Below are 27,923 nucleotides of genomic sequence, written 5' to 3'. Positions count from 1 at the left end.
CTGGTCAGCTTCCGAACTATTGAGAGCTGGTCTCCGATCAGCTCGGCCAGTTCTTCTTTTTCCAGATGTTCGATTTCTGTGTGGGAGATGACTCCCAAAACCAAGTTGTCCTGTAGGCAGGCTTCAACTTGGATCTGGATTCCATTGATTTGTCTTATGTTTTCTAATTGCTGGGCCTCTCCCCATCCCGCGAAGGTGACGATAAGGTCACCGCTGTCACTGCGGACGACCCCTGTCACCCCCGTGATTCCCGAGGAGTCAAAAAACTTCCTCAGGACAAGGAGGTTGAGTTGCTTGCGCGAAGGGCGCTTGACTGGATGCAGTCTAACAACCTTCGCCTGGTTGCAGGTGAACATGGTCACGTGGTACCTCGGGAGCAGAGAGAACCTACCTCGCCGAGGTTCAGTTCTCAAGTGTTGAGAGGGAAAAGCAAACACCTTGATCAAGTGTTAGCGTGAGCATCGCCCGAATAGCTAACAACCAATCAGAGAGTTTCTCCTATGGGTAAATATGCTGATCATGGCCGCTTAAGGAGAATATTTTGATTAATATTGAAGAGTTGGAGGCATGCAAGGCAATAAAAAACTAATATAATAATAAAAATAATTCTATTACGATAGTATGTTGAATAGGACGTAAAACAAAGCATATGGCGAGAAAGAATTGAAAAGGATTACACCTAGCTGACACCAGTTTTAGCTCCGCCCATTTTTACGTGGGCGCTGTACGATTTCATTAGCCGTTGGTGAAGTTGGTGTAACAATATTGATAATTACTCAAATATAATTGAAACCTTAATATCATTACTCACAAGATGCTTTAAATAAGGATGAACAAGTTAAAGTTCTGTAAATGCAAAAATTAAGACTTAAATGAGCCTGAAATTCGTCGTATTTCGTGTACAAATATGCGAACACCTAGCCGCGGAAGAAGCGTACAACTGCTCTGGTTGTTACGTGTGGTTTCAGAGTCCGGGAGAAATTACTTTTACAACGGGCCTAATTTTGTGTGTCAAATGCTTTGGTGAAGTCAATGAAGGCGACAGCCACAGACGTCTTTCGTTTTTCCAAATGGCGGTATATGTGATCGAGAAAGTTGACAAGACAGTGAGTGGTGGAGGAAGATTTCATATTGCCAAATTGCTGAGGATCTACGACGCCTGCAATATCAGCATAAGCCCAGTCAAACACAAAACTTTCACAGATTAAGCTGGGTGCTGGGGTGATGGCATTGAGTCGTACTCATTTAAGGATTGTGGGTCGGTTGCCTTGGGCACTGGTGACACATACGAGGTCTTCCAGTCAGCTGGGTCTCTTGCTTGGCTGAGAGAAGCATTGATGATGGAGCAGAGGGGTTTAGCTAGTTCCGGGGAGAACTCCTGGTAGAGTTTCATTGGCAGGTCAATGGGGTGGTGGAGCGCTTTAGCTTCAGTTTGTCCAGACGTTTTGCTACTTCAAATTTTTCTACTAAGTCAGTGGGTAAGGGGGCTGGTAGGTAAGCAGGTAGACTGGTTGTGTCAAGCCGGGGGAACGCCTGGCATATAGTTGCGAAATGGTTGTTTGATTGATCAAATGCGTCAACATTAGTGAAATGGCTAAGGAAGGGGAGGGGGTGTGTCTTATTGTTTAGCCCACAGAGCTCTTTAAGCTTTCCATACCATTGACTGTTGTAGGTCTGCTTAAGGTGTTGCAATTTGGGTAGTGAGACTTCTTTGCAGTGCGTATTTCGAAGATGACTTGGTTGCGAAGGGATCTGTTCGCAGTTTTTTGTGGTCATTCAGATAATAGGCTCTGTCTCTCTGTTGCGTAAGTCTTTTGATCAAAGGTAGGTGTGTGTGTGTGTGTGTGTGTGTGTGTGTGTGGTCTCTTTCATGGACACAGTTGCACTGATAATACAGTATATTAATACAAAATATTCATATAAAGCTCGTCGTCTACAAAACATGTGTAAAACGAGCGAGTTACCCCATAAGAGAGACTTGTTTTCTCTAGTGAAATGTAACGTTCATTTTCTATATATTCCTGTAATCTTTCCCTGTATCGTAAACATAGTTGTAAAAAGTACTGGACGTTGTTAATTAAGTAAAAGTATCCAATGTTCAATGTACTCAAGTAAAAAAGTATCTCATTCTTAAAGTACTCAAGTACTGAAAGTAAAAAGTAACAACAAAATCATTAATTGCCTCAAATATTAAAATAAACCAACAGTAAATTGTAAAAAAATATTTAAAGAAGATAAAAATAAAAGACAGCATTACACATGTTTATTTGCAAATCTTTCTATTGAGATTAATCAATAACTGATTCTCAAAACTACGACTGTCCAATCAGGATCTTTTAGGCCTAAATATAAGTCCAGCATGACCTACCGAAAGAGAATATGTTCAGCCGCTCTTCTCCCTACAATCCATGGCATGGATAGTGAACGGGCTGAGAGTATGTCCATCCAACACAATGATCACTTTCTTCCTTATCCACACAAGTATCGTCAACGTGGACCACATAATGTTGTCTCTGCTCACATTAGGTTAAGATACAAACCTATCTGGCAAGTATCTGAGGTGGAGGATGACCCACACTTCTCTTCCTGTAAACTCTGTAACTGTCCCAGTGCTAATACCCTTCAACACTATTGTCTTGACTGTCCCACTGTCAGGGGCCTCTCACCACAGGGAGTCACTGACCTCTATATGTCACCACCTACTTATTCGTAATAATTTAGATTTAATTCTTGTGCGCTACACAGGCTTTGGTGGGTGCTAACTCCCATTGTACTTAAACATATCAATATTGCCTCCATACTACAAGTCATAGCGTGTCCTGCGAGACACGAGTACCAATGTAATAGTGTCTGACTGCATGGTCTTGTGACTAGGCTTGCCGCCCCCTAGGGTGTAATAAATTAATTAAATAATAAATAATAAGCCCAGCATGACTAACAGATGCTCACAAGCAGCAGATGCAGGTAGTGGGGTGTTAGATAAGTCACATAATGTTGGGAAAGACCTCAGTATCTCCATCCCATCCCCTGGGCATGACAAGTACCTATCAAGCTCCTTCAGTTGAGGAGTTTGTGGATGATTGTTGACTCCATAGTGACTGAGTCTGACTAAAAATCACTGTGAACTGTCCCTTTAATTGGGTGTGGCTGTGGTGACGGTACTTTTCGATTCTAATTGATGAGTAGCTGAATTTTTCGCACCGCGTAACATCTGGCGGGTGCTGGGGGGGGGGCAGTGGTACTTAGTTATTTAAGCAGAATTTTAAATTCACTCTGTTTCACACATGTGTAATAGATACACGCTTTATATCTAGGATGGAATTATGTAAAGCATTTTAGAATTACAGCCTCTTTGAAATTCATTTTAGGTACAGGTATACTACATTACTACAGTATATATTCAAAGAGCAACTGAAGGAAAGGTCGGGGAGAAGAGAGAGGATTCAATGGAGGAGGGGGGGGGGGATAAAAGGGTAGGCAAGGTGAGGTGGGTGGTCAAGATGTTAATGAACAAAATAAGGTCAAAGGAAAAGTCCGCCGTCATGGCCACTGCCACCTGACCTCTAGGTATGTGACCGCGTGGTGTCTCCCCACACCATACCCTCCACCCACACAACTCTTTTACTATGGTTAATATTTAATTAATTAATTAAATAATATATTATTAGTTTGCCACAGACATTAAAACTCTTTGTTTGGGTCATGTAATGGTTAGAGTTACGATTTTTGTTTTTTCAATTGTATTGGAGTAAAAGTATTAGAAAACCTTACTAAAGTAAAAGCACTTAAAAATTTGAGTACTTTTTAAAAGGTAAATATCCAAAAATGTTACTTGAATACAGTATTTAAGTAACATTAAATCGTTACTTTACAACTCTGATCGTATATTTAAAATTATGATGCAACATATGAACATAAGAAAATAAGGAGTCTGCAATAGGCCGGTTGGCCTGTGAATGACAGCTCCTGTCGAGAGTTACTACCACTCTCTATCATCCATGAATCTATCTAGCCTCCTTTTGAAACTTTCCAGAGTTCCAGCACTTACTACAAAGTTGCTAAGCTTATTCCACTCGTCCACCACCCTATTTGTGAACCAGTTTCTTCCTATCTCCCTCCTAAACCTAAACTGCCGTGAGCAGGGGAGGCTCACAGGGGGACGACCAGCTTGTGTCAAACCAGAAGAGAGGAGTGACTGGGTGGCAACAGAGAGCAGGAGTAGGTCGGAGATGGTGGTAGAGAGTGTAGCAAAGAGTTTTTCAATACGGTTGATAAATTTTTGGAAGAGGGATATGATCTGTGTCAAGTGACTGGAGAGGGGTTGTGGGGGGGAGCGGGCACCGGTGGGAGCACAAGGTAGGACAGCATCAGAGTAGAGACGGGGAGGAGGCCCAGTAGTAGTTGAGTTAGGAGACGGCCGGGACTGCTGTGTTGCAGCCAGGCAGGGGCAGGTGTTGTTGAAGAAGGCGGCGTTGCTGGAGACAGAGGGGACGCAGAGGGAGGCGGCCCGGTAGGCTGGGAGGGGGGGGGGGTAACGTTGTGGTAGACGCAGCCTTCGGGGAGGCTTTTCCCCTGGGACAGACGGGCGATTGGGGCATTGCTGTAAGTCAGCATTGTGCCGGCCGCCACAGTTACAACACCTGGGGTCAACTACATGGACCACACCACCCCTATTAAGGTGGTCTTTGATTTTCTGGGCACAGACAGAGGAGTGATGGTTACGTGAGCAGAAGCGACATCTGGGACGATCACGTCGGCAGCACGCAATGAAGGTGTGACCCCAATGAGATCAGATAATACAAAATGCAGACCCAGGATGATAGGGTTGTGCATAAAGTGGAGGGAGGATTGGATGGGCCTCCACAGTGGTTGGGCATTCCCTTCCACTTGACAATGACAGCAGCTTGTGGGGTGTTCCCCTGGTAATGTCGACGTATACCGAGTATACTAGAATTAAAGTCACGTGCATCTTCGTTGTCAGCGTATAGGGGGAATCGTTTCACTTGGATGCCAACATTCATCAGCGTCTACTGGGGGGAGGGGGGCACCAGGACAACCCCGTCAAACCCAACAGTAGTAAGTGTTTCATAGACCTCAGGAGTCTGACACTTGATAAAGTTCCGGTTCTTACCTTGTCGGAATTGAATGTTGAGACCGTGTTGCCTGCAGTACATCACCATCCAATTAAAGCATTCCTCTACGATTTTCAGCGAGTCCTTGGGGATAGTGCAGATTCAGCATACTTGGCTGGTTGGCAGAGGGCAGGGTGATAGGGTCCGTGGCATAGGCGTTTCCACTCCGGCTAGTGTTTCCCATAGAAACAATATCGTCACTGTCATAATCACTGGGGTCTGACTCTTGAAGAGTGTTAGGAAAGGAACGGAACCAGTGTTAAACCGAGGTGAACAGTTGTGAACAGTGGTGAACTGTGCTTAAGTCAGTGGTCGCACCCAAGTTAACCTTCACACAGTGAGGTCCCAGGTACCCAGTGATAACGGCCCCCCGCGAGACCCAACAACAACCACCGATGTGTTAATCCGTCTACGATAGGAAGGCCTGGGACCAAACCTCACTCATATAACACCATCTGTGAGGGAATTACTACACCACATGTCCCTCATAACACCATCTGTGAGGTAATTACTACACCACGTGAGGTCCCTCATAACACCATCTCTGAGGTAATTACTACACCACGTGAGGTCCTCATAACACCATCTGTGAGGGAATTACTACACCACGTGAGGCCCCTCATAACACCATCACTTAGGTCCATCAGCGAGGGAATTACTACACCACGCCAGGTCCCTCATAACAATATCTGAGGGAACTACTACACCACTTGAGTTCCTCCTAACACCATCTGGGAGGGAGTTACTACACTACGAGTTTGCTGTTCAACACCTACATTAATCTGTATGTTCACTGTTTGTTCCTTTACCTTTCTCTAATGAAGGCTTTTGTTAAACCACCAATGTATGTAATAAGTCATTTATGTTCAATGTATATTTTCAGCCTTCGGGCTGCAGAATTTTTTCAATAAACCGTTAATTATTATTATTATTATTATTATTATGATGATGATTCAGTATGACCAGGCGAGTTGGCGATGGCATCCGTATCCGAGATGTCTGCGTCCATGAGAGAGCCTCTTCTGGGACGTTTATGTCGACCCCTCATGCTGGCAAAAGCTTGCCGGCTGAGGGGACCTTTGTGGGACGATCGGGAAGTCAAGAGCACCTATGGGCACGTCTGTCCCCTTATGTGGTCGCGCCAAGACGTATATAAATAAGCCAATACTAATAAAAAGGTCTGACGACCCGAGGGAGCAAAACAAAGAAAAAACACCAATAGATAAGATGAAGCAATCTGATCGAGCCCAGATTCTTTCTACTGCTACTGTATTTCAGTTTCACCTCTTTTCTTCAACCCCTCATAATTTTCTTTCCTCTCTTGACTCACGACTTCAATGCCAATAGGGAAGTAGTCACCCATTTCTGCCCATGCAGTGTGTGAAGCACAAGCCTAATGACAGCTGAAGATAGTTGTTGTTCAAGTATTGTGGAATTGTCGTGAGCGATATAAAGTGAAAGACTAAGGAATTGTACACTGGTAGTATGCTGACTATATATTCGAAGTGTGAGTCCAGTTGAGAGGACTACCCGGTGAAGTGTGAAGATCTACTGATCATTAAAGAAGACTACAGTGCACAAATGTGCTTCTGTGACCTGGTGGAAATCTACCTGACTGTTGTTTATCTGTACAGTGATGCCGATCGTCGGGAAATTGCCGGAGACTGGCGGGACAGCCAGTGGTAATTCCTACACTTGTGAGATATCTACTGCTTCTGTATATACTTCCCTAGCCGCTGGTAACCGGTGGTGGAAGCTGGTAAGCAGCTAACAGAAGGGTCATAACAATATTATATACTTATGAACAATATTCAAATTTATTAAGTTTCCTCCCGTAAATTTGTACAAGAAAAACGATTTCCTAGCAATTCTTATGTCTTCAGCTGGCCCACGGGGCGGGGCCAAGTTAAAATTGTTGCCAGCTAGGATATTCGAGTCCACATGGTGTTTTCTCTCCTATGTAAAGTCGGGGTCAAAAGACTTGAACACTTAGCAATATCTGGCACCTACTACTGAGTTATACACATATGAACGGGATATACTAATAACGCTACTTGTCATCACATATTATGCCTGAACCACAAAATGGGATAAAACTCTCCTTAATACGGGTACTTGAATAGCAAATACTGTCAAGTATTCAAGACTTTAGACTCCGAGCCTTGGCTCTCTTGAGTCTGCTATCAGAAGCATCATTGGAGTGGCCGAGTCCGTTGGAGACGTACCGTAAGTTCTTCCTTGTAAAGTTATTTTTCTACATCTGTGAGAGGTTGGAGTCATAGACCATGTTTTCTATAGACTTTATTATAACAGCGTCAGCTGGGCACTGGCCATCAGGCGCTGCCAAGGACAAGCCCCCCCACTCAACATGGGAAAACATATCGTACGATGGTACACTCTTACATCTCCCCCCCAAGTTAAAAGGAAATGACAATGCACCTTTGAACTAACAAAAGGAAAACAATGCATTCATAAAAACAACAATAATGCAGGAAAATCGAGTCAAACAAAGGAAAAAAACAAAAACAAAACAAAAACAAAAAAAACCTCTAAACTGATTTTACATCACATACACTACACCACGTAGTCCGTCAACCAGCCCGGAGGCCTACGGCCTCTCCTGGGCCTGGCCGCGCTCGACTGGGGAGGGGCCGTGGGTGCGGAGGAGGGCGCGGGTATGGAGGGCACAGCAGAAGGGGGCCCAGGAGGCACAGCTTGGTGCACCACCGGAGTAGTAGGCACAGGTGTGGAGCCGTTTCGCAAGTGGCGTCTGTTTCGGATGGACACCCTGCCACTGCCACCCAACCTGACGGCATACTGCCTGTGAGGGCGGGCTTCCACCACTATGCCTGTCCTGTCCCAGAGCTTGGTAGCTGCGTCCTGCACACGCACCTGCGTGCCCACGACTAGGGGAGCCAGCTGGCGGGATACCTCCCTCCGCGACAGGACCCCATCCTGTGTTTCGGCCAAGCGCACCTCCCTCATACGAAGTGCCCGCCGCCAGTGCTGGTCCACCTTATAGTGCTGTCTGGCCACGGGAACGCCGTCACGGAGCTGGCGGCCGGTGGCAAGCTGGGCGGGCGACTTGTTCACCCCCCGCAGAGGCGTGTTCAGGTACTGGAGGAGGGCCTGGGATGTCCTATCGCAGTCCAGGCTACCCCCGGGCCCAGTATTATCCCTGAGGAGCCTCTTGGCAGCCTTGACCCCAGCCTCTGCCCTGCCATTGGACTGGGGGAAGTGGGCCGACGAGAGGCGCACCTCGACCCCCCATGACTTGAGGAAATCTGTCATCTCAAGGCTGGCAAGGTTGGTACCTCCATCTGTGGAGATCTGCTCAGGTACCCCCCACCTCGTGAAGTAGGCCCGCAGACTGGCGATGATTTTTCCAGAGGTGGCCTCGTTGGGGAAGTGGGCGATCTCCAGCCAACCTGTCAGTCGGTCAGCATATGCTAGGTACGTGCGGCCCTGCAGGTGGAACAAATCGGCCACCACTTGTTGAAAGGGATAGTCTGGCGCTGGGGTCAGAACCAACGACTCCGGAGGCTGGGAAGGGGCGTGGGTCTCGCAAGCAGCACACCGGGACCGATGATACTGCAGGTCACCCTCCATGCCAGGCCAATAGACAGACTGCCGGGCCCGCCTGAGCATTGAGTCGAGGCCCTGGTGCCCCACATGCAGGTTAACGGCGACCCGGTGGCGGAGGGAGTCGGGGATGACAAGGCGCACGCAGCCCTGGTCAAAGGTGTAGGTGACCAAACCCCTGACCACAGCCAACCTGTCCCTCACCGAGAAGTACGGGCGCAGACAGGCCACCTCCTGTGACTTGTGGGGGTGCCAGTCGCCCGCCAGCACCCTCGACACTAGAATCTGGTACACTGGGTCGTCCGCCGCCGCTTTGCACACTGTGTCTTCGTCCATAGTGATGCACCCATCCTGATCCAGTGCTGCGATTGTGACTGCACACACTGCAGCGCACAGGTCCTCCTCTTGGTCCATGTCCTCCGCATCAGGCGCCGCCCTGAGGGAGGGGAAGCGGGATAGGGCGTCAGCTGCACAGTTCCGCTTCCCTGGCAAGTATTTGACCGTGAATCGGTACTGCAGGGTCTTCTCCTTGAGCCTGAACAGGCGCGGATTCGCCACATCCGTGAAGGCTCTGTCCCCTAGCAAGCCAACTAAGGGGCGGTGGTCCGTCACCAGAATGAGGTTCGGGCAGCCAAGGAGGAACAGCCTGGCCTTGCGCAGGCACCACACCACAGCCAGGGCCTCCCCTTCTACTGCAGCATAACCGGCCTCGGCCGTGCTCAGATGTCGGCTACCACACAGAGCCAACCGCCACCCTCCTCTGCAGCAGAAGGGCGTCTCTGGAGAGGCACAGGCACAGTATTGTTGCAGGACGACGAAGCCGATGCCCTCCCTGCTCCAATCAGTGACAGCTGCCGTAGGCCTGGATTTGTCGTAGTACACCAAGCCGTCTCTGGCCAACTGACAGATGGTGTCCTGGGCCTGGCGAAACTTGAGCCGCAGCTGGTCGTCCCAATACACCTGCTTGCCCACTGGCTTCTTGAGGAGCTCACGGAAGGGCTCCATCACAGGTGCAGTGGCAAGGAAGGGAGCCAACTGATTAACCAGGCCATGCCAGGACCTGATGTCAGTGATTGATGGCTGATCCGGCATGGGGAAGTCCTTGATGGCTGACAGACGTTGGGCAGTGGGCTGGTACAGGTCCCACCCCAGGAGGAAACCCACAAACTCAGCTTCTCTCCTGCAGAACAAGAACTTTTCTGGTTTCAGCGTGATACCTGTGCGAGCGCAGGTCTCCAGAAAATCGTAAGTGTGCCAGAACGCCCCCTTCACACTGGAGTCATAGAGGAGAGTGTCATCCACGCACTTGTACTTACGTGGCACATCCTGAATAGCGTCGTCAAACCTCTTGGTGTAAGCATCTGACGCTGAGCAATGTCCCATGGGCGTCCTGCAGTATCGAAAACGTCCCCACGGCGTGATGAATGTGGTCAGGCGTCTACTCTCCTCCTCCAACTCCACTTGATGAAATCCCCAAAAGGCGTCGACGACGGTTTTGAACGAGTGCACTGGCACCCCAGACACCATGTCGAATGGTGCAGGTGTGTGGTGCGTCTCCCTCAGACAGCTTGCATTGAGGCGTTGGAAGTCCACAGTGCGCCTGGGCTGACCGTTTTTCTTGGCCACCACGACCATCCTGGCGCACCACTCCGTAGCCTCACCAGCAGGCACTGGCTGGATGACGCCTCTCCTGACGTCCTCCTCCAACTGGGCCTTCACCTCCGCTTCCCAGTGTTTCGGAACGGGAGCGGGTGTGTGACAGGCATAGGGGGTCGTGCCGGGCGTCAGGTGGATACGGTGAGGGGGACCAGTCATGACTGGCAGTGGGGACCTGCTGGTGTTGAATGCGGTAGACGAAAAGTGCGTGAGTAGCCATGCCTCCAGCCTGGCCACATTCTCCTCCAAAGGAGGCAAGGGTATCTCAACTGGCCTCGGCGGGAAACGGCTGCTCTCAGGTAAACGGTTCGGAGGTAGATCGTCGGCAGTGTGCCGCTCCCCTCCATCGCCCACGGCAGCCACAGCACGTCTATGGAGCGGGAAGTCGACAGGCACCAAGTTGAGGCACTTGCAGGCCTCCAATGACAGATAGAGGGCCTTGGCTGTCTGCACGAAGTAGACCTCCTGGACGGTGGACCCCTCGTCCACACCGAGGCGGCAGGGGGCGGACCCCAGACACTTGAGCTGTTTGTTCGCCACGTCCCTTAAGCCATTACGGGCCCGAAGTTGCCCCGGACACAAACCGATGTCCCGGAGCAGGGATGCGCCTGCCACACACACCATAGCACCCGTGTCGGCTACAGCCAGCACAGGGGTGGCGGGGGAATTGCCCCCGGCCTGGGACACGAACACTTGTAACCTGGGGTGGCGGGATAGCTGGGCTGTTGCCACTGTAACAGCGCCTGACACATCCACAGGAGCACTTAGGGTTGACTTACTCCTACAACACCTTTTGAAGTGACCAACCTTACCGCAATTGCGACATGTAGCCCCACTTGCAGGGCAGTTACTTTTACCAGGGGCATGTGACACGCCGCAATTACCACAGTGTCCTCGACTTGGGTGTGGAGGTCGGGCGGCAGCTACCTCAGGCTCACCGGTGACGTCATCACCACCCGCCACTGCCTCCGCAACTGTTCCCACCACTGCCTGGCCAGACGTACGACACAATACACCAGCATCTCTCACTGCTGCCTCAAATAACATGCATTTGTTTCTAAGCACTTCAACACTATTATAACTAGAGTACCCCTGGAAAATTTCCCTTTTCAACACTGGGTTACTCAGGCCCACCATAACTTTACGTAATAGCATGTACTCAGAGAGGTCGTTATCACAGGTGGGACATTTAAATTCACACTCCACTGCTTCTGAGAAGCATCGTTGAAAATACCTTTTCATGGGCTCCTCTTCACCTTGTTTGCTGTTGAAAAACTCGTTCCATTTCACAGCTTGGTTTGAAGATTGAAGAACCATTCCACTGATGGCGTCCAGGGCTTCTTTGGGCGAGAGCTGCTCCCACTGACCGCTGGGGTATCTCGAGTCAATCACTCTTTGGAGTGCGGGGACGCAGTTCAGGCGAATGTGGAGTGTGGCCACCAGCTGTGGCCACCCGTTCAGCAGCACCCATGACTCCATGGACCGCCTCCATGTCCTAAACGCAGCTGCTGGCATTTCTGCCTCACACTTCTCTGGAGCGACAGCTGCTGAGGGCTTCATGACCGGCATAGAAGCATGACCACCGCCAGCACCTAGAGACGCCATCTGAGCCATCAATGCACTCATGGCCTGCTGCTGGGCGCGCGTGGTGTTCCCGGCCGGTGTAGAGAAGCCCTGGCGTCCCCTTGAGGGCGTCGAGAATCGTGGACGTGTAGGGGCCATGTCAGCGTTCTTGTCAGGGCTGTGATGGCGTGTCGGGCCCCGACATATCCTACTCACTGTGCGCCATGTGAGAGGTTGGAGTCATAGACCATGTTTTCTATAGACTTTATTATAACAGCGTCAGCTGGGCACTGGCCATCAGGCGCTGCCAAGGACAAGCCCCCCCACTCAACATGGGAAAACATATCGTACGATGGTACACTCTTACAACATCCAAATATCGTGTGCTTTGTGTTAAGAGATTATAATGTGATTTGAGGCAGTTTTTAAGTCATACCTCAGTCAAGGCAACATGTGTTATTTTGCTTCCATATAAATATTATTCTGTAACTGTTATACAATAATCTGTTCTTGTAGCCTACTGTGATAATTTCGATTATGGTTTTAATTCTTAGAAATATTTTGGATGGCAATATTTTCGTTGATGAGAAGAATTATACGAAATATTTGGCTTCAATTATTGAGTTTCACGTTGTTTAAAGTTATAATTTTATTTGTACTATAAGTGATCTTTAAGTGAATGAAAAAAATATCCAGTTTGTCACTTCATTATTTCTGAGTGACAATAACTGTGCCTAAAGAGGAAATTATGATGTAGTATTAACTTTAAACGAGACAAACAAGTATGAAAAACACTTGGAAACACGTAAATATTAAGAACACACGAAGGCTATTGTTTTGATTTAGTTTTTCCACATTTTAGGACTAAATATAAATTGCTTTCTCCACAGCGACCTTAAAGTTAAGATTGTTTGTTCATTGTGTTATTCTGTTCACTTTTAACTATTTACATTTAAACGTGGTACAGTATATACAAGCAAACACAATAGAACATTCAACGATGAATACTTCAGAAATATAGTCAGGGTTTAAAATGTCATCAGATGAATTCAAGGCTGGATCTCTCGGGAATATACAGTACAAAATAGAGAGTAATTATACCGTGTGTGTATAATTATACTGCATGTGTATAATTTCTCAATTTTCTCCTAATATCTGGAATCCAACTTCCTGGTCTACTTTAATACAATACTTAAGTTTACTTGTTGGGGGGCTGTGTATGGATGTCACTTTCACTGAATCTACTAATATTATCTTTAACTTACAAGCATGTACTGAAGAGATATTCAGATGAGCCCTTTTTTTTTTTTTTTACGGGGATTAGCCTACCCGGGCACAGGCCACATCGGGTCCTGGGGGGGGGGAGGGTGTAATAGTAATAGTAATAATAATAATAAGTATTAATAACAATAACAATATAATAGTAATAATAACATATTCATAGTAAATTAAATTTATAATATATAAAAAAATGAAAAAAAATAATAATGATAGTAATAATAACAACACTGTAATAATAATAATAATAATAATAAAGAAATACAAAAATGAAAGAAAAAGATCAATAGTGAGAAACAATATACAGTATGTATGTTGTGTTGTTAATAGTATGAGAAGCAATTGAGACTGCAATTGTGTGTAAATGAGGCAGAAAGTTAGATCAGTAACCTGGGACTTGGTCACAATTTTTGTGATGCCATATGGCAGCAGGGTCTACCATTAGACAACACATTAGGCTTCCAATATCTTGCCATGCGTTAGTACCTCCCTGTTTGGTAGCTGCGTACTACTGTACCTACCCGGTGGTTATATTCACTGGGCTTTCTTGTGGTCTTGGACAACACTGGATAGCGTGAGCTCTGCAAAACTTTTCTGATTGTTCCATTATTATGCAAGATAAACGAACCCTAAATCACTGCCTAAAGAGAGTTTTAGACAAATGAAGTACGGTCCGAGTGGAATATTATTTGATAACCTCAGTGTCTCTGTGGCCTTAACGACAGTTACCTTAAGTCCACTTACATAAGAACATAAGAATGGAGGAAACTACAGCAGGCCTATTGGCCCATACTCACAATACTCGCACGTCATGCCCGCCATATCACAGCTTTCTTGTAATCTCCACGTCACAGTAATTTTATTATGATGTCCACTACACAATGTTTTTGTATAATATCCATTACAGCGGATGTTTAATTCCTTAAAACGAAATCAGCACTTGATGACAAATACTTACACCAGATGAAATTTAATGTGGACAAATGTAAAGTACTTAGTTTAGAAGATGTAAACAGAGAAACCAGATACCAGATGAACAACGATGTTAAGATAAAACCGACTGCGAGAAAGATTTAGGAGGAATGATAAGTAGGGATCTTAAACCAAGTAAACAATGTGTATTTGCTCGAAACAAGGTAAATAAAGTACTTGGGTTTATACAAAGGAGTGTTAGTTATAAGACTAGCGAGGCCATCCTGAAACTATATCTTGGGCTTGTGAAACCTCACTTGGATTACGCAGTTTAATTCTGGTCACCGTACTACAGAATGGATATGGAATCCCTAGAAAGAATTCAGAGGAGAATGACAAGACTAATCCCGGGCATAAGGAACCTTGAGTCTAGAAACAGGTTAAAGCATCTTAATTTGCACTCCCTCGAGAGACGTAGAGTGAGAGGCGATATGATCGAGGTGTATAAAGGGAAGGCAGAGCTAAACAAAGGTGATATAACAAAGGTACTTAAACTATCCAACCATGAGCGAACTCGTAACAATGGTTTTAAATTAGACAAATTTAGATTTAGGCGCGAGTTAGGTAAACATTGGTTTGGAAATAGAAGTGGATGAGTGGAACAAGTTACCAAAATCATCATTAACTCGAATACGCTGGATAGCTTCAAACATAGGTTGGATGGATATATGAGCAATAGGGGTTGGGTGTAAATGGGACTGCCCAGCATGGGCCAATAGGCCCGTTGCAGTTTCATCCATTCTTATGAATTATCGATAAAAATCATGTTAGTTGATCGTTTTATGTATTTCAACTTTTCAATTATTTTCAACGTCATCATCGCTTTTAACAATTATCACCTTCATTTACAGAGTACTGAGTGAAACGGTGGAGAATGACGTCAAAAGTATCAACCACAAAGTTGCCGGTGATCGACTTGGGTCAGCTGTCTATATTGACCTTGGGTGAGTATCACTCCGCTTAAGTAACTAGAGACAATATAACATTCCCAGATACTCGCTCCAAAGATAACCGCTAAGTAGTTCTTGAGTGAGACAAGATGACACAACGGTGGGAGGATTTTGATAACTCTTTCATGACAACAGTATAACGGCCGCGGTGACCATTTTGAAATTTATCAGACCACTCCGCAAAGTTACGTTTGGAGCTAGTTGCAGCTTAGTCTAAGCATACGTTATGTGCCATTTTCGTTATAGACGGGAAAATAGCCCGAAACATAAATTTGTGATGAAAATACCAGAGTGAAGTATTCTTATATATTTTTGCTCTATCTCCTTTTATAAAGATCAACAGGGTTTTGTGGTTGTACTCTACTTAATCTAACTCTTGCTTGTTTATTATAGATATCTTGAGAAATGTTGCTTTGAGAGATTATTCCTAAATATCTGGTGTTATCGCACAATACCTGTATCATGTGAGGCACAATTCCCTCAATGTGCTTGGCGACGCCACCGTCACGGGAGGATAAAAAAAATTACCAGTGAGTGAGCCACCCTCCTAAACCTAGAGTATAGAATCATTGGACAGGATTACCAAACACCAGTTGGGAGATGAGGGGTCGAGATCTGATGTTTTATAATAGCGGGAACATTGGACACCTACACTAAGGGTAAGATTGAGTAGCCTCAATTGAAGGACCCTCACTTTGTTTACAGTATAAGAGTATAATACGGCGGTAAGTCCCAATCATCAGCCAAATCCTAATGTCTCGGTTCGTAGTGTTTTTGCGTCACCACTTGCGTTCATGTGTGAATTATTTTACATATCTCTGAATTACATTAGCGTGATAGTTTGAATTGATTAACTCAGTAACCACAAAGCAACGTTAATATACAGGAACACATTTCAAGAGAACTTGGCACAAGATTTCTGGAACATAACACACGACATTATCATAATGCTCAACAACTCGCTACTACTTGGTACGACCCTCCTTTTCGCTGCTTGCCAGCTTCCACTACTAACGGCCAAGTATTATGTCCAGAAGCAGTAGATACCTCGCAAGTGTCGTCGAATTACCAGTGGGTGTCCCGCCAGTCTCCGGTGATTTCCCGACGATTGGTATCAGTGTACAGATAAACAACAGGCAGGTAGATTTCCACCAGGTCACAGAAACACACTTGTGAACTGTAGTCTTCTATAATAATTAGATCAACAAATCTTCACAAAATTGTTCATCACTGGACTTCTCACTTCGAATATACAGTCAGCACACTGCTAGTGTACAATTCCTTAGCCTTTTAACTTTATATTGCTCACAACAATTCCACAATACTCGAACAATTATCTTTAGTTGTCACTAGGCTTTTACTTCACACACTGCAGAAACGGGTGACCCTGTCACCAGACACCTTGCTGGCGTTTATATACCTCTCCTCAGACGCCTAGAGCATCCTAGTGCCATCTAGGCGTTGCAGGTTGGAACGAGATATGTCTGTAGAGTTCTAGAATGATCTAGGCTTACAATACGTAAATAAATAATACTAAGAATGATACAATACGTGAACAAATCATAACAAAAAATGATGCAATGCATTATAGAAAATTTTTACATATGTAATACATCAATATGTACAAGAAAATCTCCCCAAACTTACCAAAACAACTGCTGCTTGGAATAGAAATTAATCAGAACATCTAGTTCACAAAAATTATAATACTAAATTATGCCTCGGTATAACATACTGTTTGATGTTCAGTTACATGGCAAAAATACATGGTGACGAGGTGTTTGTTACGACATCGTGATATTACCTCTGTATTTTATTGCAAAGTGATTTCATAACCGGGTAAATCAAAATGAACATTGGAAAATACTGTAAAGTTGACATATATACACAGATGAGATATTTTTCTAATATTAATATTATCAATCACTGCTCTACCAGGTACTACCTGAAGGGCTTGAGCAATCCCTTTACTTCACGTACTCTTTATATATTGATAGTTTTACCAAATTAATGTTGCAATAACAGTCTACATTTTCAAAACTAAAGCCAAGTGAGCAATGGTTGATTCATTCATAAAAAATTACTAGCCTCGGGATGTTTACGATAAGAAAGTTGTCGTATACCTCTATAGATTGCAATAGTCTGTGCAGAAATTTGCTTTCGCGATTATACGGTACCTGTACCAGTTGAGGGCCTTTGGACCCCGAGAAGGTCTTAGACACATAAAGACCTTCCTCACCAACAGGTTTGGGGCAGGACACGGAGCCCACCCAAGAGGAGTGGCAGAGGGTTACAAGGGAGCTTTATGAAGCTTTCACCAAATTTGGCTGTGCTTACCTCACTAATCATGGTGTTCCTGAGGACGAGGTGAGTAACCTTGGTGCTCCTGAGGACGAGGTGAGTAACCTTGGTGTTCCTGAGGACGAGGTGAGTAACCATGGTGTTCCTGAGGACGAGGTGAGTAACCATGGTGTTCCTGAAGACGAGGTGAGTAACCTTGGTGTTCCTGAGGACGAGGTGAGTAACCTTGGTGTTCCTGAGGACGAGGTGAGTAACCATGGTGTTCCTGAAGACGAGGTGAGTGACCTTGGTGTTCCTGAGGACGAGGTGAGTGACCTTGGTGTTCCTGAGGACGAAGTGAGTGACCTTGGTGTTCCTGAGGACGAAGTGAGTGACCTTGGTGTTCCTGAGGACGAGGTGAGTGACCTTGGTGTTCCTGAGGACGAGGTGAGTAACCATGGTGTTCCTGAGGACGAGGTGAGTAACCATGGTGTTCCTGAAGACGAGGTGAGGACCTTGGTGTTCCTGGAGGACGAGGTGAGTGACCTTGGTGTTCCTGAGACGAAGTGAGTGACCTTGGTGTTCCTGAGACGAGGTGAGTGACCTGAGGTGAGTGACCTTGGTGTTCTGAGGACGAGGTGAGTGACCTTGGTGTTCCTGAGGACGAGGTGAGTGACCTTGGTGTTCCTGGAGGACGAGGTGAGTGACCTTGGTGTTCCTGAGGACGAGGTGAGTGACCTTGAGGACCCCTGAGGACGAGGTGAGTGACCTTGGTGTTCCTGAGGACGAGGTGAGTGACCTTGGTGTTCCTGAGGACGAGGTGAGTGACCTTGGTGTTCCTGAGGACGAGGTGAGTGACCTGGTGTTCCTGAGGACGAGGTGAGTGACCTTGGTGTTCCTGAGGACGAGGTGAGTGACCTTGGTGTTCCTGAGGACGAGGTGAGTGACCTTGGTGTTCCTGAGGACGAGGTGAGTGACCTTGGTGTTCCTGAGGACGAGGTGAGTGACCTTGGTGTTCCTGAGGACGAGGTGAGTGACCTTGGTGTTCCTGAGGACGAGGTGAGTGACCTTGGTGTTCCTGAGGACGAGGTGAGTGACCTTGGTGTTCCTGAGGACGAGGTGAGTGACCTTGGTGTTCCTGAGGACGAGGTGAGTGACCTTGGTGTTCCTGAGGACGAGTGAGGACCTTGGTGTTCCTGAGGACGAGGTGAGTGACCTGGTGTTCCTGAGGACGAGGTGAGTGACCTTGGTGTTCCTGAGGACGAGGTGAGTGACCTTGGTGTTCCTGAGGACGAGGTGAGTGACCTTGGTGTTCCTGAGGACGAGGTGAGTGACCTTGGTGTTCCTGAGGACGAGGTGAGTGACCTTGGTGTTCCTGAGGACGAGGTGAGTGACCTTGGTGTTCCTGAGGACGAGGTGAGTGACCTTGGTGTTCCTGAGGACGAGGTGAGTGACCTTGGTGTTGGGTATAATTATGTTTGTGTTGTCTTAGCAAGTGTGATATAATCAAATGTAAACATGACACCCACGCAACTACACATGCTTACATTAGTCACCAGGAACCTCATTTAATCATTATCTTTACTTTCAGCGAAGTCTCCTCTTTGACTCAATGGCCGCCTTCTTTAACACTGAATTAGAAAAGAAGAACCGATGCCCGTTTGACATGGATACCTTTGAAGGGTACATAGCAATGGACACAGAAAAGTGAGGTCATCTGATCAGGTAGAACAATTTTTTTAGTAATATAATATTTCAAGCATCTTTGAAGCATTTAAAGTAAGTAGACAAATAATTTATTCGACACCCTAAAAAAAAAATTCCACCGTTTGATTTAAATAAAGTCGCTTTCAGTTATGGCAGTGGGACACATGAGCTGCATGAAGGCCTTGTATTGAAGACAGATGGGGTGGTTGATGAACCAGAGATTCCATCCCTTAAGCCCGCTGTGACAGCCTCTCTGAAGTCTTACAGGGCTCTCTCCAATACGATCATGACCGCGCTATCCCTCAGCCTAGGTATGTAGTCCTTAATCACAGTTGAGCCAGGTATCCACTTCAAGGTTAGGCAGATGAACTTCTCCGTGACTTAATCGTCCAATGGAGGAGACAGAGGAAGTAAATTTTCCCGAGAAGAAAAACTAATAGAAAGTGAACCAGTGAACACCTCCACCACCTTGCACTTAATTTAATTTGATCATTTCACCATCTATCAGCTTACTGGCCGTTTAGGGGGTTGGTCTGATCTTTTTATTATGAACTTTATTGTCTCGTGTTAGTACAGAAGGAAACCTGAGGACACCTGTGATGTTTGGTAGCAACGGTGTCTGGATAATGCCCTCTGTCTCTATAATAGACATACAGGTATGTCTAATAAAATTTTAAGTAATTAATTCCTCTTTCCATATTCCCCAGCTCCTTTTAAGTCTTTCTCCCTTCTGTGTTTACCTTTCTTCCACACTGCGTTTCCTTTGAAGTGTTTACTCAGAAGCCGCCAATACACCATGGCTTCTGGTGTCTGCCTCATGACTATTATTCACATTATTTCCCCTAGCAAGTTACATTCGATAACTAAAGGTTAGGAAACTCACCATGATTATAGACTGTTCATTTCAAAGTTGGAATTCGAAGGGTTGTCGCAATTTACTTCGTTGTTTGATCAAAATTTTTCAGAACAGTGAGTTGCATATAGTGGCCAATACTTGGCGACTTACGCGACATTTTGTTTGATAAATTAGTCAGTTTCATTGAAGTATTTACTTGCGTTATGTAGATAACACGTTATACTGATGACTTATGTTCGTTCATGGTAAAAAAAAAAAAGGCGAGATAGATGAATTATTTAGAGCATCATAGAGTGGACAGGAAAACTCGTCCTCCACGAAAGAAAAATAATTGAACATCACGCGAGGAAAGAAAACTAGCAGGCAGTCATTTAGACAAGCTTGTACGAACAGCCGCAGTATTGAGAGTGTACTGCTACTCTACCATAGCGTTCATGGAGCCATACATACCCCGAATGTCAAATGAAAAAGTGATTTGTAGAAGATATGTTCCAGACCCTTGAGACTCCTGCTGCGATATATACAGTACAGTTACGGACAGATTATACTTAGAGCCACTATGTGCAGATACATTCTCTCAAACAACTTAGAGATATTTTGGAAAAGACAGAAGGAGGCGACATAAATAATAATGATGGTGATGATTCCCAGCGATCCTTTATATAGAAGACCTAATAGCGTACTTTGAGAGAGAGAGAGAGAGAGAGAGAGAGAGAGAGAGAGAATAATGAGCAAAACGGTGTTACCTGACACTACGCACAACATATTAGACAGACTGTCTAAACAGCAATAGAAAGACATTCATAAGAGACCCTGAATAATCAATGTTGATGGGAGAGAAAGCGTAGTGTTTTAATTCGTAAAAAAATAGTGTGACTTAATGTACCGAGCGTCTAAAGATGTCATGTCATGGCTGAGTCTCGCTTCCTGTACATTCAAGCATAAATTGCAGTTTAAATAATAATTACAATAGTCTACACACGTTTAAATTTTTTACGTATGTTCTACACTTCCTTGACACCGTAAAAAAAGTGAGCGATAGTGTATAAACTGAGAGTCCATGTGTAGCTCATATAAAGCAAGATTGTGGTAAAATGAAAACTTTTAACTTGATATTCATGTACTCTAGAAAATGCTCTTTTATGACTTGCTGATGCTCTATGAGTCTACTATAAGGTGCATTTAAGATGTATTTCTTATGATAAAAATAGGCCCTTTTAACATATTTCCCTTGTACTCTAGATCAGGTTATCTTAACCCTTTTAACATGGTATAAACTATACCTCAAGCCTTCAACCTCTGATCTAAATTAAGATTCAAATCAATGCCTTCTCCCTATACCCCTGGAGAAAACGGGAAGAGATTGGCGTGCAGTTTGAAATCTTTACCGCACAGAAGTTGAAACAATTGATTTTTGGTAAATATCTAAAGTGGACGACGTGCTCATCGGCTCGTTTACGCAAGTTTTTTTGGATGACATTGTTTCCAGGTTCTCTAAACGGGGTTCAACATATTTTTCTTATAATCTGGAAAAACTACTTATAATATTTTTCTCTGGACAATTTTAGTGAGGCGGGAAAAGTAAGCAGCGAGTCACACTTCAGTTTCATCAATCTATCGAGAATTCCCGGAACTTAGAAAACATTCATCTTGCAAATTCTGGAATATATGGAATAAAATTACGTCGACGAATTTTGAATTCTATAGTAGATTTGATCTTCTAACCTAAACAGAAATACTCGTTACCCTCTTGTGAATCTTTAGTGGGGTGAAGCCATTACAAAAATGTAGGAAGATATATTTTTAGATGACGGCCGCTTGTGCAATGCTGCTCTTATCTCTACTCTCCATGGAATACCGAGCTGTAATTGTACGGGACACCAAGAAGGACGCAAAAGGATAACGCACACACCCAGGATTACCGAATCAAGTAGATTATGTAATGGAAAAATTGATCCAATTTGTTTCCTTCAGTTTGTGAATTTTTGTATATTGATGCAACTCTCTCCCTGCCAGGTAAGGACCCCGACTACCTTGCCTCATTACATAAAGACAGGGGGACTGCCAACTCTAGCACAAGTATGCGGGTCAACTATTATCCCCCTGTTCCCTCCACTGTTGCTGAAGGTACCACTCGTTTTGGCGCCCATCGAGATTATAGCACCCTATCCTTCATCGTTCAGGACAACACAGGCGGCCTCCAGGTATTTTTATGTTGATCCAAAGTGACCGAGATGACTCTTTAGTGAGTTTATGATTTTACAGGACGAAATAGACATATTCTGAGAACTGATGTTGCCCCGCACTTGTATATATTGGACATATTCTATACGAATTTTAGGTAAAAGTGACGTCATGTATTACTCGTTTCTATAACACTAGTCAACAGCCAAAATGGTTCACATATGAGATCATGCTCACACAACTAATTTCATATTGCTGAATTCGAATCTGATATTTGTTTTGTTCTATCAGACCAGGTTTTATAAAAAAATCAATAGGTACAAATATTTAATATTCCATCACGTGTCGTGCAAAAGATGAGATTATCTCATGTGACTGTGCTTTCATGACTAATTTCATATTAATGAATATTAATTGGATGTTTCATTCTACCATCAGACCTACTTTTTTAAAGAATAAAAAAATAGTAAATATAGTAACATTATCGCGTCATGCAGTATACAATTTTAAACCTATCACAGATAAGCTCAAAGAATTGTACCAAAAAACATAAGTTCAAATCCTTTATAATGACAAAATATGAAGTTCTAAATGTGCTTCTGAACTTTACTCTTTCTCTTGTACAGCTTGCTCTCTTCTCGTTGCAGTGTCCAGCAATAGTCGCCCATCATGTTAGGACTGAATTGTCCCTGATATCTGCTCTCTATTATGGCGATATCTTGATGAAATCTTTCGCCGTGTTCATCACTAACGTCTCCAAGGTTACCTGGGAAAAATTCAATATGAGAGTGGAAAAAATGCAATTTCAAGGACATCCTTGCTCCCAATGCATGATAATTCTGAAGCATGGTTGTTACGATTTATTTGTAGTTGTCAGCACGATAGTTTCCAAGAAAATTCTTTGACACATTGACAAATGATTCCCATGCTTTTTTCTCCAGTGGGTTCAATGTTTTGGTGAATTCGCTATCATTAACTAGTATACGAATTTGTGGTCCATTCAAGACACCTGCTTTCAACTTGGCTTCGAAAACCACACCACCTAGTTTCTGAGATAAGTATAGAGTCCCAGTACCGAATTGATCCAGAGCTTTGATGAAATTTTTAGCCAAACCGAGCTTTAGATGCAGTGGAGGAAAAAATATCTTTTCTGGATCTACAAGCGGATTGTGAGCACAGTTAAACCTTCCAGGCGCATCTCTTGGTCTTGTCGGCCAATCCTTTCTCACATAGTGCTCTGCATCAGCTCTGCTGTTCCACAAGCACAAAAAGCACATGTGCTTTGTGTAGCCACTCTGAAGGCCCAGTAGTAAACTGATGACTTTGAGATCGCCACATATCTTCCACTGGTGTTTCTCATACTCTATAGCGGCCAACAGAATTTTCATTGTTTCATAGCTCTCAGTCATTTTTGTTGCGTGTGCTATTGGGACAGATGGAAGCCGATTGCCATTGTGTAAAAGAACAGCTTTCAGAGAGTCTTTTCCTGAGTCTATAACAGCCTCCAATCCTCTGTCTTGTATGTTTCAGACTTGCTGAGTTGTTGCATGAGAGATACTGCGTCCTCGCAATAACAAAGGTTGTTTGCCATCTTGAAAAATGCAGACAGCTGTCTATGTCGGTAACGCGCTGTAGTGATATGCACTCCATCTTCTAGCAGGTTACGCTGCTTTAGTCTGGATCCCAAAACTTCAGCCTTTTCTTTTGACAAGTTTAGGTCCCTGATGAGATCATGAAGCGCTTCTTGAGTAAATAGTTTAGGCCTGGTATTTTCAGTCATCCTGATAGTCGTTTTCCATTGAGGTAGAAGGTAGAATCGGAATCACTCAATTCTTGTTCAGTCGGTGGATTTGGGACTGGAAGTTCAGCACTGTGCGGTACTGGTCGGATTGCAGAAGCAATATTGGGGTACTGTACCTTGCCTCGTGTCTTGGTTTTTATTCCCTTAATATTTGTGAGACAGAAGTAGCAGTCACTACTGTGGTCTTTAGGTTCACGCCATATCATTGGTACAGCAAACGGCATTCCTGAACTTCGTTTACCACACATCCACTCGCTCAGGTGATTAACACAAGACTTACAGGCTACATGAGGTGCCCATTTCTTGTCTTGGTCACCCAAATGACATTTGAAGTAACTTTTGTAGTTCAGTCCAACAGCTTTTGTGATTGGTTTCTTGAGGCTACCAGGAGTGAAGGCACCACATATGTAGCAAAAACTGTCAGCACCGTTCACACACTTGCGACGTTCCATGTTTTGTTAATTTCAGAGTAATTACAAATCATGCAGGTGTAGATATGCAATATCATGAATCAGCAAACTGAAACAAACATAAAAGCACAAATCAGGACAAAATAATTGCATAAGTGGAGCCAATGAGCATATAAATTACTGTATGAATAGCATGGTACACTAAATATATAGATACGCTGGTTCTGGAAAACTGAGCCTGATACAGCTATACGAATGTCATAATTGAGTTCAGCACATACAATTACACTAGAATCAGACTGTTTTGATCCAGAACCATGAGAATGTTTTTTATGTTGACCAGTGCATATAATTAGCATAAATTATATTTATTTCATGACTTTATCAAAATTTGTAATCAGGGTACAGAAGAAATTGAAATAGCTATGAATGAAGAATTTAATGATTTGAAATATTCTATGTCTTTAATACTGTATAACTTCAACAGCTAAGGTCTTTAAGTGCGTACAAAAGTTAGTAGTTACACTATTTAAATGACATTTAACAAATTATGAGCTACAACTCTCTAGTTAAAGACAGCAGGAAACATTGTCATGATTTTTTTAAGATGCACTGTAAATTTAGTTTTCTGAGATATTTGAGCAAGAGAATCAGGAAGGAGGTTGAGTTTACTAGTATGTATGAATGATAAGATTGTTTATTTTAAAGTGCTGCCTTTATAGTATCATTATTATACGGAAAGGTCAACTAATGAATCAGTCTCCAAAAACCTCTAATACAATATAAACTGGTGTATGTAAGGCTGTGTGTAATATATGGTTTCTAAAGTGATGCCCTATTTCATTACCTCCGCCCAGGTATATTCTTAAAAACAGTGTTGTATTTTGTTCGATTTTTTTAAAATGTTGTTCAGTTAATCCTTATTTTATGACATTTATTTGTACATCATTTGATCTGAAAAGCGACATAAGACTTTTGATACAGTGAAACCTTTGCCAAGGCTGTTGTATATATCCCAAAGTCACCTTCAACAACTCCCTCATCTTGTGGCACCTTAAGAGTAAACTTCCCTTCGTCATAACTAGGAATATGCAAGAACCTGAACTTTTGAATAATGGCTTTGATGGTAAAATAAATCCCAGAATTAACTTACCTCCTACTTCACTACTCGGGTCTAGATGCTGCTTTGACGCACTCTATCAGCTATCAAGTGTTAAAAAATGAAAACTAATTTGGAAGGTTTCTTTCCAAATATGCATCCATGTATTTACTATTAAAAAAAATTATGACAAATATCTCATCTGAAACCTATTTTCTTCTCACTTCATTAACATGACGTCCTTAATTACAAAGTCCTCTTGCCCACTAAGTGATCACGTAGGCTACTGTGTGAATGGCCCTTTACTGTAAGCTCTCGAATCATGCCGATAATTTCTCTCAGTTACAGTCCCATTTCTTCTTACTGTCTTTCTCACTGTCTTTGTCCCTTCAGGTTCAAGACACTGAAGGGTCGTGGCTTGACGTTAACCCCATCCCCGGTACCATCATTCTATTAGCAGGAGAATTCTTCGTTTCCTACTCTGGAGACAAGTTCATCGCCCCGGTAAGTTGCTCTGTTTTCTTGTTTATACTCTTCAGTATTATTAAATTAATTGCTTGTGTGGATCCTTTTAGGTGATAAATTTATTTTTATTATAAACTAGATGTTGTTTAATGCTCTCTTCGTTGTCCATTATTGTTATGGATGAGATAATAGAAGCAGTTTAGTAGATAGCAATATGGGGAAGTGAGTTGGCTGGTGTTTCCATGACACAGTTCTGATGGGGATCAAGAAAAAAATTCCGATGTTGATGAATGGGTAGAGGAAAGGAGAGAGAGAGAGCTGAAAGTGAATGTTAGCTTGAATGGTGAGGAAAGGAAGAGAGTGAAGTGTTTTAGATGTAATTGATGATGTCAGCAATTCTAACACCGTGTAACGAATTGTACCACAGAGTAATGGAGTTGGATCTGAATCAGTGGTGGTAAAGACAGGTATGTGCAGGTCCCCCCAGAAAATATCGTTTTTTTCTCGTCTTTACAATTTGAAAGACTGAACGAAATGCTTTGATATTTTCGACAGTGCATCGTCATATGTTGGTACCAGTATTAATATCTGCAGAAGGTATGTATTTATAAAATATATTCAGGAATAAGACTTAAATTACTGGTCATTTTAAAATTCTCGTAGTTCGCTGGACGAAAGTGTTTCCAACCATTCCGAATCTAGTGGACTAACACTGTTTCACGAAACCACGAAGCACATCAACCAAGAGTAAGGTACAGGGACAATTTCATAATGTAAAAACACCTCCTAAATTATTCAGTCTTCAAGGAAACTGGAAAGCTTGTATTACTACACCCAGAGGTTGTGAACTCATATATGCTTAACATGTTTAAATATTTTTCGTTAATATCCGCCTTCGTTGAATTCATAAAATTTGTAATTTCACATGAAATATCGGTGACCTTTATTAATGTTGTCTTTTTCTTTTTAGTTGCACAGAGTTATAATTTCCGCCGAGGAGTTACAGCGGAGTGTGCCCAGGATCACAACCAATTACTTTGTCCACGCAGACCACCAAGTCCCTTTTAAGCTTCTAGACAGTTCCTCCACCGAGAAATCTATGACTGTCAAAGAATACCTCTCTTCAAGAATAATGCAAGCCCTCAACAAGTCCACAAAGGAATGAACGAAAAGGACACGTTGCTCTTGCATAGACAGTTGATTTTTTTTCCTCGGGATTTTCAAACAACATAAACTGTATATGTGGGAACTAAGCAAAATAAATTAACTAAGTAAATTACTGCTATGTGAATTTTAAGATAAGGAGCTGAAAAGAATAACAACATTTTCAGGCATTGTATTGTAATGAAATACTAAGCATAGTTACTTATACAGTTATGTTAATTTGTGTTACCCTGTTTAATTAATCGTCTGTACTAATAATAATGTCTTCATATGATCAGCTTTCTCTGGGCGTTTTGGATTAATTTGCCTTACTTCCTGAAGCCACTGACAAGTTCATAAGCCAGTACTGGAGGTCACTTTACGAGTATTTTATAATTTGTATGATAAATCAAAATACAGTATTGGAATTATAATGAATTTATGTGGGGATATATTGTACTGAGTAATATATATTTGAAGTTAATGATATTTCGGTGATTAGTGATAAATGTTGAATTATATTGTTATATACCACTACAGATACTAGTGATTCTCCAGTTTAATTATTTCACTTCACTGTACTACAATATTGGGAATTGTACTGTAAAATATACTTAAGATAATCATGATCATTTCAGTCATCACCACTATTTCTTAACCGATTTTGACGATTCTCTCAGCAGACTCATTGTTTTGACGAATATTAAAAGTGACATTACTTGGAAATGTAACCCAAACAATCTTCGTGGGTTACGACCACAAGCCAGTATTATCGATTATAAACATAAATAATATTCGTAAATACAGAAAGTATTTTCCGTGAAAGATTAGTGAAAAGCAGATAA

General features: G+C 43.5%; 1 protein-coding gene across 1 annotated transcript; it reads left to right on the top strand.

The window, feature by feature from the left end:
- Nucleotides 1-17,507: 17,507 nt before the first annotated feature.
- LOC121862298 (2-oxoglutarate-Fe(II) type oxidoreductase-like) lies at nucleotides 17,508-27,702 on the top strand. Its single transcript, XM_042360435.1, has 6 exons — nucleotides 17,508-17,890; nucleotides 19,005-19,120; nucleotides 19,268-19,431; nucleotides 21,993-22,180; nucleotides 25,864-25,974; nucleotides 26,906-27,702. The coding sequence occupies exons 2-6, from the start codon at nucleotides 19,026-19,028 to the stop codon at nucleotides 27,098-27,100; spliced, it is 753 nt and encodes a 250-aa protein (XP_042216369.1). The 5' UTR covers nucleotides 17,508-17,890; nucleotides 19,005-19,025; the 3' UTR covers nucleotides 27,101-27,702.
- The last annotated feature ends 221 nt before the right edge of the window (nucleotides 27,703-27,923 follow it).

This window comes from Homarus americanus, unplaced genomic scaffold (assembly GCF_018991925.1).
Source record: "Homarus americanus isolate GMGI-L3 unplaced genomic scaffold, GMGI_Hamer_2.0 scaffold31037, whole genome shotgun sequence".
NCBI classification, from domain to species: Eukaryota; Metazoa; Arthropoda; class Malacostraca; order Decapoda; family Nephropidae; genus Homarus; species Homarus americanus.
Note: the sequence above shows the minus strand (reverse complement) of the source record. Positions and strands in the feature narration are given on the sequence as shown.

Excerpts from the sequence above, each read along its gene's own strand:
- LOC121862298 (XM_042360435.1), top strand. The coding sequence starts at position 19,026 with ATGGCCGCCTTCTTTAACACTGAATTAGAAAAGAAGAACCGATGCCCG. Across the intron at positions 22,181-25,863 it reads ACAACACAGGCGGCCTCCAG|GTTCAAGACACTGAAGGGTC; the intron begins GTATTTTTATGT and ends TTGTCCCTTCAG. Across the intron at positions 25,975-26,905 it reads GAGACAAGTTCATCGCCCCG|TTGCACAGAGTTATAATTTC; the intron begins GTAAGTTGCTCT and ends TTTTCTTTTTAG.